Below are 12,738 nucleotides of genomic sequence, written 5' to 3'. Positions count from 1 at the left end.
ACTCTAAAAAACGGCTCTGATTTCACTGAGCTAAATCTCATCAGTTGAATTTCCCATGTTTTCCTTACTAGTATTGGTTGTTTACGTTGGTTGGATTCTGTTGTGTTGTTAGGCAAAGAGAGTCTTGGGAGAAAGAAACTGGGTTTGCAGAGAGGGGCATAGAAGGAAGGATGGAGGGAAAGAATGTTGTCACGTAGAGAGAGAAAACGAACTAGAAAGAAATTGAGTACGGCGCTTTCAAATGAAGAGAGGGAACGAGAAAATGTTGAAGAGAGAAGAGCCTCTGCAGAGGGAGAAAAACAGGGAAAAGAGAGGAACGCATGAGACGAGAGAATATTTTTTATATTCATTATTTTCACATCATAAAGTCATTTTTTCAATTAAATCTGTTTGAAAAGGACTCAATGTCATAAATAATAAATGATAAAGCAATAAATCTATGAAGACTCGATGAAAAATAAACTAAAAAAAAGAATAAACTCAGAGAGTTGAGGACCTAAATATGTGTTTTGCCCCTATACACCTACAATCTTTTAATTCCCACTTTATACTTCAAAAGAGAGAGCCTCCAAAATTATTAGAAGATAAATTTTCAGTCCACAAGGTAAAATAGATAAGAAAAGAAAATGCCACTGGAAACAAAAATGTAATTTATAATCCAACTACCAAATAGAGATATTAGAATCTTTTTTTTTTTATCCTCCCCTTATCTTTGCCTGCACCGCACCTCCCCATCTAACATCTGCTGCATATATACATGAGATTTCAGTTGGCTCTTGTATAAGGTATGTACACAATCCTATTTCTGTCATTCACCAGCACTGCTACAAATCTGCAGTTATCTCACCAGACTATTTCTCTGATGGATAACTAGTCATCATATCCTGTGATATGCATCTTGTATTTGACTTTTATTGCCATAAAATCTTCCAACCTAGATCATAAATTTAACTCACCCGGTGAAGATGTTCTTATTGATTCCATGACCTCAGGTACGGTTTCCCCACCGGATCATGTAAGCCTGAACTCTGAGACAAGGTCGTCATCCAACCTATATCATCAGGCATCACAGAACTAGCTGTATCTCGCCCACTAAAGTAGTCAAGCGGATGGGCTGTTTGTGGTAAAGAATTACCTACCCTAGGAGCAACACCACTTGCCATCTCATAGTTCCTTGGCAACATGAACTGCTCAGCAGGACCCATTGAATCAAAATGGTTACCAGTGCGCAATTGGTTACACTGAGATAGAACGCTAAATAAGGTCTGGTCTGTATTACATCCAATGCTCTGGCCTGGGACACTTACACTACCTGTACTATTCCAGCCACTTCGAACTGGATGCTCCCCAGAATACCAGTTCTGAGTTAACAATACATCATTATTCAAATGAGATTGGAGCCGTGCTGGCATGCGAACAGAATTAACAGGCCAGTCTTGTAGATTGACTGGGGGTACATGTCCTTGTCTCGGAATTAAGTATGGACTTCCTTCAGAGTAAATGTCCTCTGACATAGATTGTTGCATGTAATTCTCACAATGTCTTTTTAGCCCCTGCTCCAATGGCAGCGACGGCTGAAGCTGCCTTTGGATATTCCCAGCAAAATGACCACCTTCAATCAAAACATTATTCGGTGATTGGAAATCTAACCGCATTTGTTTTTGTTTATGATGGTAGGGTAGCATTTCCTGTCCCTTGATCAGAGACTGAAGCAACCCACTTCGGTCATGGCTTGGGTAACTGAAGGAACCATCATCGCATTGTCTGGGCAACAAATCTTTACCAGTGTCATTTTCATGCACATCAGATTCCAAATCAATCAACTGGGGCCGTTGGGTTTCATTAACTGGATGTGGGAGTGAAAACTCACTATTAGATGTGTATTCATGGTTTGCAGTTGAATCATAAAATGAGTGTGGCATGCTAACTGCTGGCCAAGCATCTCCACTGGAAGAGATGGGACCCCCCTGGCTAATGGAAGCATCTGCATCGTTTGCATTACCCAAGTACTCAGATGCATTTGGAGAAGCATCAACTGATTTGGATGCTGCATGATTACCTTCTGAATCCATATCTATGGGGTTAAGCTCATGGCCACCACTTTGGGAAGAAATCTGCTGTGGAGACTGATACTCTGGAGAGCCAGAACCAGAAAGTTCATTATCTTCCACATAAGACTCTTGGTTTCTTATTCCATTCTGATCCTCAAGCAGAACTCTATCCTGGCTCTCTTTTTCCTCGTCCTGAATACACCAAAATCACAAACCAGCAACTTAAACATTGAACCAATAAGGTAGATGGTAATTAGAATCACGTTCAACAATTTCAACTGAACATCCAACCAACTAAATTATATCAGATGCAGAACTAAGCACGCATGCGCAAGAAAAAGGAGAACATTATCAGTGTAAGTATCAAACCTCCAGAATGGCTTCATATTCTCTTGCTCCTTGATCATTCTGATAGCCAACAACATTCTCATCATTCAATTCCTCCTCATCCTTAATGGATTACACAAACAAAAAAGTTTTAAAGTGTAAACTAGGACAAGTTAGACTTCTACGCTAACAAAATTTCTGCTTCCATCCAACATAATTGTATCAGATGCAGACACGAACACACATGCGTCAGGCACGGGGAAACATTACAAAGGCAGAGTATCAAACCTGCTTATTGTATTCATGTTGCCATGCTTCTAGATCATTTTGATCCTGAAAACAGTTCAATTCTTCCTCATCCTGAATAGATTCAAGAACCAACAAGTTAGACATGTAAACAACAAGGGAGACTTTTACATTCACACGCTTTCCGCTGCCATCCAACACAATTGTATCAGATACAGAAATAGGACACATGCACAAGGAAAAAAGAGAATATTATGTCAAACCTCCACTCTGTATTCATGTTTTCTTGCTCCTTGATCATTTAGATCCTGAAGAAAAATCTCATGGTTCACTCCCTCCTCTTCCTGAATGGATTCACAAACCAACAATTAAACATGTAAACAAGGAAGACTTTTACTGTTGATCAATTCCTGCTGCCATCCAATGCAAATTATATCTGATGCAGACATAAGCACACATGCAGAAGGAGAAAAGGCAAATTATGAAGGGCAATGTATCAAAACCTCCACTATAGATTCTTGCTTGTCTTTCAAGTCTTGTTCCAATGATTTTGTGATTTCACGCCTTTGTAACTGTCTTTGTCTCCAGTTTTCATATGCTATAGGAAGATCTTTATTTGCTACTTGTAACCTATATAACAGAACCCCATTTTGAGACCAAGAAAATAAATTTTTTATATTCAAAAAAGAAAATTTCACCATATACAACTAACCAATGCTCCTGCAACTTCTTTTGTTCCTCCTTCACAAATTCTTCATATGGTTGCACAAGCAGTGTGTCAAGGTTACCTAACACACGGTTAAGAGACTTATACTGAATGCTTTTACCAGACTGCTTCATATTCTTAACAAGTTGGTGCTGCTTCTTGGTTATCTGAAATACATCAAAGGCACGTGATCAGTTAAAGCCTGTAAAAATCAATAGAACTATGAATTTTCCAAATCTACAATGCTTTGTAAGTTCCCCAAACCATATTGATATATGTATGCATCTGTTGATTAAGTTACTACTCTGCAAGGTAAATACAGATTTTGGCAGCCAACCAAGCATACAGGATAAAAACTGAAGATACTCTTTACAATCATGTGAATAAAGTTGGCAGCTATACTTAACTGTGTTCAGTGCAGAACAAATTATTAAGATATCTCTCTCTCTCTCTCTCTCTCTCTCTCTGTGTGTGTGTGTGTGCATGTTCATGTGAGTTAAATGAATCAAACATAGAAGAACAATACTAAAAAAAAAAAAAGATTATGTTAAGTCAATAAACTCTCATATAATATGGAGCTTAAGGCATCTGCACAATAGTGATAACTATCCCCAAATTGACTACAGGGACAAACTAACCTTCCATAAAGGTCTGTTAAAGTACTGAGTTCCATATATAAATTTGATATCAAAAAGATGTCAGACCTTTAAATATGACATGTATTTGACACCATCTGTGTGGTGGATATTATGCTTGTGTAGCCTTTCTCCTTTTCTGGGTTTAGCATCATCCGAAGCAACCAACAGCTTTCTACTTTTATCCTTCATGAAGCCTTTTTCATGAGTCCTGGTAGTGAAGGCATAAGATTCTTTAACAATTATACGAAGATTACAAAGAAAAAAAAAGAAAAAAAACTAAAGTCTTTCCTACCAACTCTTTATGAGTATAAAATTCTTAGGTTGGGAAAAAAATGAGACGAGTAAACAGCAACCATATGCAGACACATTGCAGAGAAAACATGGGAGAAAAGAAAAATACCCACTACATAGTATTTGACATATTACATGGAATTCAAAAACTCAAGAAGCAAGTAGACAAAATATATAAAGATTATTAAGAGTAGAAGTAATGATAATAGGCAACCCCTTATTTTAAGTGGAAAAAGTACACATTGATTGAACAAAGAAAAGTAGCAGAAAAACAATCCAGCATATGTAGCCCTGTAGGGATGCCCCATCTACAAATCCTTACTAACAGTGAACTTCCAAATTACTCAGACAAGTTGGCCTTTCCAAGCAACTAAAGATTAAGCAGTCATTAGTCTTCAGTCCAGGAAATACATCTATCTACACTCTGCTTCCAAGCCCCGTCAAAAAATAAATCTGTTCACTTCTTTCTTTAAGAGACAAAAAGACAGATAGAGAAGGCAACATTATTTATTGTTTCCTCACTCCAGTATATTCTTAAAAATCTCTCTTTCACTCAATTTCCCAAAGGCAAAAAGGAAATTGAATGGATTTGACATATTACTAAAGAAAGAGAAGTATTGCAGTTCCTGTTATGCCGAGCTATGGATGTTGAAGTCCCCAAGCTCAAAATCCATCGAATCAAACATTTGTTAAAGTTGAAATAGCACTATCAACTCTAAAATTTCCCAATAAATAAAAATCCTACCAAGCATTTTCATCAAAAGTTTATATTGTACTAAAGTTATGACCACATAAAGTAACTAAGATCAAATTTTGTTACTTTCAAGGATATACTGGCTCTTTCAAGAGGATAGCTGGAAATAATAAGAAGATTGCACAATATGACCATATCTAATTCAAAATCAGACTATTGATATTTTGTTCAGGATGTAAGAATAAGATTCAGGTAGCAATCTGATAGTGACCTCAAAGTTCATGTTTTTCTCAATCAACTAAAATTTCCCAATAAATAAAAAACTTACCAACCATATTTTATCAGAAGCCTCAGCTTTTATGAACCTTGCAAGTGACAGCCATTATAAGTGCATGACAATAAGCCTTATTGTGGTAAGATTAACTACCTTCTCTCAAGCTCTCCACCCTTCATCACTGAAGAGTTTTGATTGTCACTGCTGCTTGCTTTCTCCTCTGCAATCAAAGAGCAAGATTCAGATGTAGCCACAGCATCATCCTCAAGTTCACAAAATCTTGACTCATTTGCATTTGAGGAAACTCTTCTGTCTGCATCCCTTGTTGACCTACTTAAATATCAAATACGTCAAATGAGATTAAAACGAACATCTAAAGAATCAAACAAAGCTTAATCTGAACAACTCATTAAAAAAAAATGAAGTTAGTATTTTATTTTTACAGATGAATATTTAAAATTTTGATATCAAAAACTTAATTGTTAACAAGAACTATAACTGAATTTCAAATGAAGTGAGCTAAAAGCATAAAATATTACCAAAAAAAAAAAAAACACTCAGTATAAATTCTCACGATATGCCAGAAGAAAGAGATTAAAAAATTAGAAGCGTGACACAGACAAGCACATGAATTAGACAAGCATAATTTGACTCCTCAAATATTCCCATTGCCATGATTCAAGAATAGATACAATATGCAGATAACAGCCCAGCAGAAAGCAAAATGGGGAAGCTAAATTTCATTAGACACCAGATAGTGCAGCAATTAATCATAATTGATTATTCAATATTTTTATTCTCCACAGAAGACACTGCACTAACTAATCATAAACTAGCTTCACATATCCAGCTAAAATCAAGATCTAGGTATTCATCAACTTAATGACACTCCACAAAACTACAGCTTAGTTTTCAAAAATACAAGACTGGCATAATAGTTGTCTCTCTCATCCTTTAACTGTCTAGAATTGTTTTCTTATAATGCTAATTAATAATAAGCAGAGTTAACACAACAATTAAGGATGGTGGCCCAGCCACTACCATGTGTTTCTTGAGTAGCAATATTAAAAAGGCAAGTCAATAATAAATTTTGACAATCTATTACAAAGAAAGAAAGTATGCAGCAAGCATCAACCTCCTTATCTTCTGCAAAACTTCCTTTTCAGGATCCTTACTGCTTTCCCAAGTCTCCTTCAGCTTCTGCAAATATTTTATCATACTGCCAAGAAGAAGAAGAAATGAAGGAAATACACATATAGGGCACATATACCAATTGAAACAAATTGAATACATAGATAAAATTAGAATGTCTAGCATACCCATTATGGTACTTCTGTATCTCAGAGTAGTATGCTTTCTTATTAGACTTTATGCACAGCTGCTGATGAATAACAGCATCAGGGTGAAGATTTCCTGAACAAAGTGAATCACCCCTGCAAGCATGTGCTCCAGATAAATAGTCTAACTAAAACTTCAGACTTGCATCAAATGCCAATATCATGGTTCTTTAAAGACATTTAAATCTACAACCACTCAGAATTCTTCATATGCCAATATTATGCATGTAAATAGTAAAGCAAGAAAGCCGACAGCCAAATCCATATACCACACAGAAGGAAATGAAAGCAATTCATCAACAAACTCTACACGGTAAAAAAACCATTGTTTTGAAAACCAAACTAGCTAAACTGGGAACTAGTCCAATGACCAATTTCACCCCATCTGGTTCAGTGTGTGTGTGTGTGTGTGTGTGTGTGTGTGTATTTCACCTTAGAAACCAAACCACTTAAGGATTTTTGGTTTTGCCACTAAAAAGCTAATTTTTAGAATTTTAATTTTTAAATCACTCACATCTAATCTAGCAAGTGTTAGAGGAAGACATTCTCACTGTTAAAAGAAATTTGTAGGGGGAGGGTTTCGTAAATAATGTGTCAAAAAAATATAGAAGATGCAGCATAGAGAATGAACAAACTAACAAACTATTCCCACACAAAACATCAACTCTACCATTGAACAAAAGAAGAAATTTTGAATTTATGTTTTTATGTACCAAATCTGCATAACAGGTGTCTGGGGTGTACAAGACTCCCCACCCTATGTGGTTCAAAAGAAGGCCTAGCATTAGACATAGCCTTCCCCCGCTTTTTGGCGGAAAGGCTGTTTTCATCATTCAAACTGATAACCTTTGAGTCACAAAGACACAAACTAACTGTTGCACCAAACCTTGCCCTCATACCAAATCTCCATAAGTTTTCCAAAAGGAAGTCATTCTTTAAGAAAATTAGCAATGCATAACAATACTTGCCATTTGACAAAAGGATTTCCAAAATGAAAGTTGTCCCCAGCAAGCAATGCTTGCACAACTTCTTCTGCATCTGACCCTTTTGGTAGAAACTGCATAAGATATTCTCTCTCATTTTCTGACAAATCGTTCTGCCAAACCTGTATCAAGCTCCGCATAAAAGCACATACACATATCCTAAGTATGGAGACAGAAAATTATACACATAACAGCAACTGCCAACAATCATATAATTATAATTACCTCATATGAAAGCACCTCATTCAAATTATCCACCTCAAAAATTTCTTGAGGAATAGCAAGAACATCTGCCAAGATATTGTGATGTTGAGGAGCAGGATCAACAAATGCCCTCAAATCATTCTGACTTAAGCCAATTTGTTCCCTTTTGGCAACAACCTTTTTACGGTTGCCATCCCACTCCAGAGAAATATGAGACTTTACATTTAACTTGTTTTTTGGTGATTCCAATTTTTTCTTCTTGTTTTTGTATTGCTCCCAAGAACTGCAACCTGCAATGCTGGAACCATTAAGCCTTTTTCTTCGGTGATCAGCCGCCATTGACAGAAGATGTTGACAAATCCTCAGTGGAAGATTATAACAACATATTGATCAAAGATAACAAACACCTTCCCTCCATATGGTAACTGAAATCATCATTTAAAATTACATTACAATTAACATGAATATTAATCCACCAAGCGTTCCTTAAAAAAACCTTAAATCTTTACTATTTATCTATCAATAGGAATAGCATCAACCACTGTGTCTAAAAGTGTAGGTTTGTGCGTGTTTGAACACAATAATTATTTATAAATGTACTCTAATATACCGCATGTGCATTCAAAAGCATTGAATGCATCCAAAGGCACATGCATGAAAAAAAAATTCTGCATAATAATAATCATGAAGAAAATACAAACAGATATAATGAAAGTGGTCCAAGATATATACACATTTAAATTATTCAAGACTATGAGTTACTTCAAAGCACTAAATAAGGCAATCTGACGTAATAAAATCTTGACATGCATTAGTCAAATTTTCAGACGAGGTATGACTCTGAGTATCATTGATACTAGCAAGCACATAAGATATGCAATCTCAAACCCAAAACAAATATTGTAAGAATTAACATCAGGAGGGACACTCAATGCAACTAATGAAACCTAACGTTGAGTTAATAAAGATTTGTAACTCATCTTAAACACTTAATGAAGACAGCAGTTGTTACCAAATTCGAAGGAAATCTGCCAAGTGCAATCAATATATATTTATGATTTAAAAATTGAGGGTCTGGGCGAGAAAAAGAAAGGAGATAAGGGACCAACTTTATCCCTCATGCTTGGTAGTATAAATGTTAAATTGTCAAGACACCAACTACTACTAAACACTACTAAAGTAATTATAAATTAACAAGGTTCAAAATCGAAAATTTCCCATTTCTGGAATTGAAGATTTGAGATTATGATTGTGAGAGAGGGAGAGAGATTGCTGAATTATCCTTCTGAAATAATTTTGGAGTTCATTACTCACCTCCCAACCAAACGCAATGTTAAATAATTAAAACAAATTATTAAAAAAATAAAAAAAAACCTCGAAAGCCAGTCAAGTGCGGAAAAATATTCAACAATGTAACCCAGCACAATCAAAACGAAACCTAATTTTATTGAAAAAAAAAAAGACTCAAAAGAAACCAATCTACATCCTAAAAAATGAAATAGCAGAAAGCCCCAAATTTACTCCAAAGGCAACATAAAATCCAAAAAATTAAAAAAAAATCCAATTAAATAGAAAATTACATGATGAAACATAATCTGAATCAGACAAAACGCAGCTAGATAACTTTGACAGAATTGGAAACAGCGAAACCCTAAAGAAAATTGAATTAAAAAAAAAAAAAAAGCATACCCTTGAAAGACTGAATGAATGTCCGTGGTCTCCAGAGCCCTAGCTAATCCGCCGTCGTGAAGGCTAATAGTGCTAAAGCACAAACGACAGCAGGCGAGGAAGCGAGCGAGCGACAGAGAGAGAGAAATAGGTTTACCTTGGTTTTGGATAATCCGATTGGCTAATGGCCAGGTGTTTTGAGAGAGACACACACACGCACCACAAGAGGGATTAGAGAAAGATCAGGTTCCTCGGAACGGTTACGCTGAACATTGAATCGTTCATTCGCGCGCTCGGGCGCGGCTTGGCTCCTACCTATTGCCCCTTTGTCTTTAGCCTATCGTGCATGCTACCACTAACCACCCCCGTGTGTTTAGAAAATAATTTTTTGTTTTCTTATTAATTTAAGAGAAAATTCATGTCTTTATATATTAATAATTTAATTTTAAACATAATCAGAAATTCATCGTTTATAATTATAAATAATATAATAATTTAATAATTGAGCAATTGAATTAACAATATTAAATTATAAAACTTTAAAAAATATATTTTTCAATACATATTATATAATAAATTTTATTTATTATATAATAAATTCTATTATATTTATAATGTTAATATAAATATCTTTTATTATTAAAATATAATGAAATTATTTTCATTAATATTTTGAAATTTGATGACATATAGTATTATAAAACCCAAATTTTGAATTCAAAACATAAATTTTCTTATTGAGTGCTCGTCTGTTTCATATTTTTTTTTATGGAGAAATATTAAGAATTTGGCTTTTAATTTTTTAACAAAACTTAAGTTTTTTCCTTTTTTTCGTTGTCATATAAACTAGAAATTTTAGCTTTCAAAGTTAAACAGCTATTATTAAGTGTGAGTAAAGAAATCCAAAAATTAATATATTCCAACTTAGTTGAGTTGTTTAGAGATATCGTTCATTTGATAGACTCAATTTTGTATATTTAGAGAGTGTTTAATTTAATTAAATAGAAAATCAAAATGGATTAGTATTTGATTTAAGTTATAAATTAAAAAATTACTTAAAATTAATCAAAATTCATAATTAAGGTATCTTTTATTTATTACTTATCTACTTATTTTAAAATTATATTTTAATCAAGTAAAAAATTATATTATCCTAATAATTTTTTAAAATATCAATATTATCCTATTTTAACAACTATAATACACAATGATATATTTTTTTTGTCATTTTGATAAATTAAGTTACTTTTAAATCCTTTTTAATTAAATATTTAAATTATTTAAAAGTTAATTTTAAATAGTTTTAATAAATAATTAATTACTTATTTTTAAATTAACCTATAAATTTAAAAATATATTTTAAGTCAAAAATTAAAATTAAATAACTAAACCAAATACTCTCTTACTCCCTTAATTCTCCTACTAAAAGAAATAAAAAAATTCAACCAATTGAAATCCAACTGTAAAATAAATTAATTGAATCATTTATTTTTTATTTTTATTTAAATATTTTAAAAAATAAAATTTGATTATCCGGGCATGTTCAACTTGGGTTGTAACTCACTACAAGAAAAAAGGAGATTTGAACTAAATATTCGGCTTCAAATTAGTGAAAATCGGTTTCTAACTGATTTGAAACCGAAATATTCGGTTTTAAAATCTGTATATTTCTAAATAAATTAGAAACAGAAAATGTTGTTCACTTCAACTTTTAAAACCATTGTCAAACTGTTATTCTGTTTCAAAGTTAGAAACCACATTAATTCAGTTTCAAAATTCATTTCAATTTAGAAACTGATATTTTTTGTTTCAATTTGTCTGAAACAGATTTATGTTTTCAATCGATTTCTAAATTGTAAAGTCAAATAAAACACTTTTTAAAACTGAAATACATTAGGTTTTTAAATAGAAATAGAAATTTCGTTTCTAAAATTTTTCTTATCTTGAAATCGAAAATTTTGTTGTTTTGGATTAGAAATGGAAATGGTTCCATTTCTCATCCGTTTCAAATTACTAGAAAAATTTTTATTTTTTTTATTTAATACATTATTTAATGCATTGAAGCATATAATATAATATTAATTTTAAATGCTCAATATCACAATATTTACAATATCAAGCTATCAAATATAAAATATTAGTCAATATTATATATAGATATGACAGTGAAGGGTTATAACAATAATGTACTGTATAGAAAAATAAAATATCATAATAATAAAAAAATAAGCTACTTGTCATCAACAATATCATCACTCATCACCACTATCGGTCTCTCTACCATCGTCTTGAGGAGTCGCATCTGGAGTTGGGGCTCTAAACTGCATACCCTACATCATTTGCGCCATCATGTCTTGCATCATTTGTTGCATGCGCTCCTTCAGCGTCTGCTCGCATTGTCGGTATCTCCTTCAGCATTAGCTCATGCTATCAGTCTCTCTCTTCCATTGCAGCCAGACTACCCTTTAACATTGCAACAGTCTGATGCAATTGTTGGATCTTTTGCTCCATTGCCTCAGGCTGAGCACGATGGGATGTAGTAGAAGATGATCCATGCGATGAGCTAGGGTAGAAAATTGATGTTTGGGATCCAATACTATAAACCCTATTCTTCTTCTCCCCTCTTCCCTTCCCACACCCCCCCCCCAAAGTTGATAATATAGTGCCACCTCATCCACAGTAGGAGGGTCGCTGCACTCCTCTTGTGGTTGAGACGATTGCTCAATGCATCTTGCATAAAGTCAAAACATATGTTTTAAATACATTTGTCTCGGCAATTGAATAAACAAACTCAATTATTCATTTTTTTTCCTACAATTGAAAAATAAATAAAATACTTGTTCACTTACCTTAATTAATTGCGCTCGTGCATCAACCATATCGGAAGTACCCTTCCTAGTGTGGGTTTTATGGAAAAGCTCATAAGGAAAAGGTCGATTTTAGTGATGTTTATAATAATGTTTGATTAATCACTACTAATAAGTAGACAGACACTAACAAAACTAGTAAATATGAAATCATTACCATTCTATCTGCACGAGTAGCATGTGAAACTGAACCCCCTATGTGTCTAGAAATGCCTGCCCCAACTTCCCCTATCTCACTACAATGATTAGCAATGAACTAATGGCTATTGGCTTTTAACTCTGGGCTATTCCATGCCTCCTTCCATTTTTGCATTATACTATTAGGTACGATGACCTTGGATTTTCCTTTCCTGACATTGCTCATTAGTGCCTTGTAGCACTCTTCTGCCTTACGCCTCTAAGGTTCCTTTACGAATGGTGTCACCTCTTGCCAGTCAAAGTATTTCTGTCAT

The 12,738-nt window shown here is 33.9% G+C and overlaps 1 protein-coding gene across 2 annotated transcripts; it reads right to left on the bottom strand.

Annotated features, from left to right (window-relative positions):
• Positions 1–627: 627 nt before the first annotated feature.
• On the bottom strand, positions 628–9,780 carry LOC110646730 (uncharacterized). Of its 2 annotated transcripts, none has more exons than XM_021800260.2 (13): positions 9,441–9,780; positions 7,773–8,176; positions 7,533–7,669; positions 6,547–6,660; positions 6,363–6,446; positions 5,381–5,560; positions 4,035–4,176; positions 3,337–3,497; positions 3,128–3,254; positions 2,888–2,968; positions 2,667–2,738; positions 2,421–2,501; positions 628–2,243 (listed from the first exon to the last, which is right to left on the bottom strand). In XM_021800260.2, the coding sequence occupies exons 2-13, from the start codon at positions 8,088–8,090 to the stop codon at positions 972–974; spliced, it is 2,769 nt and encodes a 922-aa protein (XP_021655952.2). In that variant the 5' UTR covers positions 8,091–8,176; positions 9,441–9,780; the 3' UTR covers positions 628–971. The 2 variants fall into 2 exon arrangements, with proteins under 2 accessions (XP_021655952.2, XP_021655954.2); XM_021800262.2 differs by having other exon boundaries at positions 5,381–5,557; positions 9,441–9,779.
• Between the last annotated feature and the right edge of the window lie 2,958 nt (positions 9,781–12,738).

This window comes from Hevea brasiliensis, chromosome 1 (assembly GCF_030052815.1).
Source record: "Hevea brasiliensis isolate MT/VB/25A 57/8 chromosome 1, ASM3005281v1, whole genome shotgun sequence".
NCBI lineage: Eukaryota > Viridiplantae > Streptophyta > Magnoliopsida > Malpighiales > Euphorbiaceae > Hevea > Hevea brasiliensis.
Note: the sequence above shows the minus strand (reverse complement) of the source record. Positions and strands in the feature narration are given on the sequence as shown.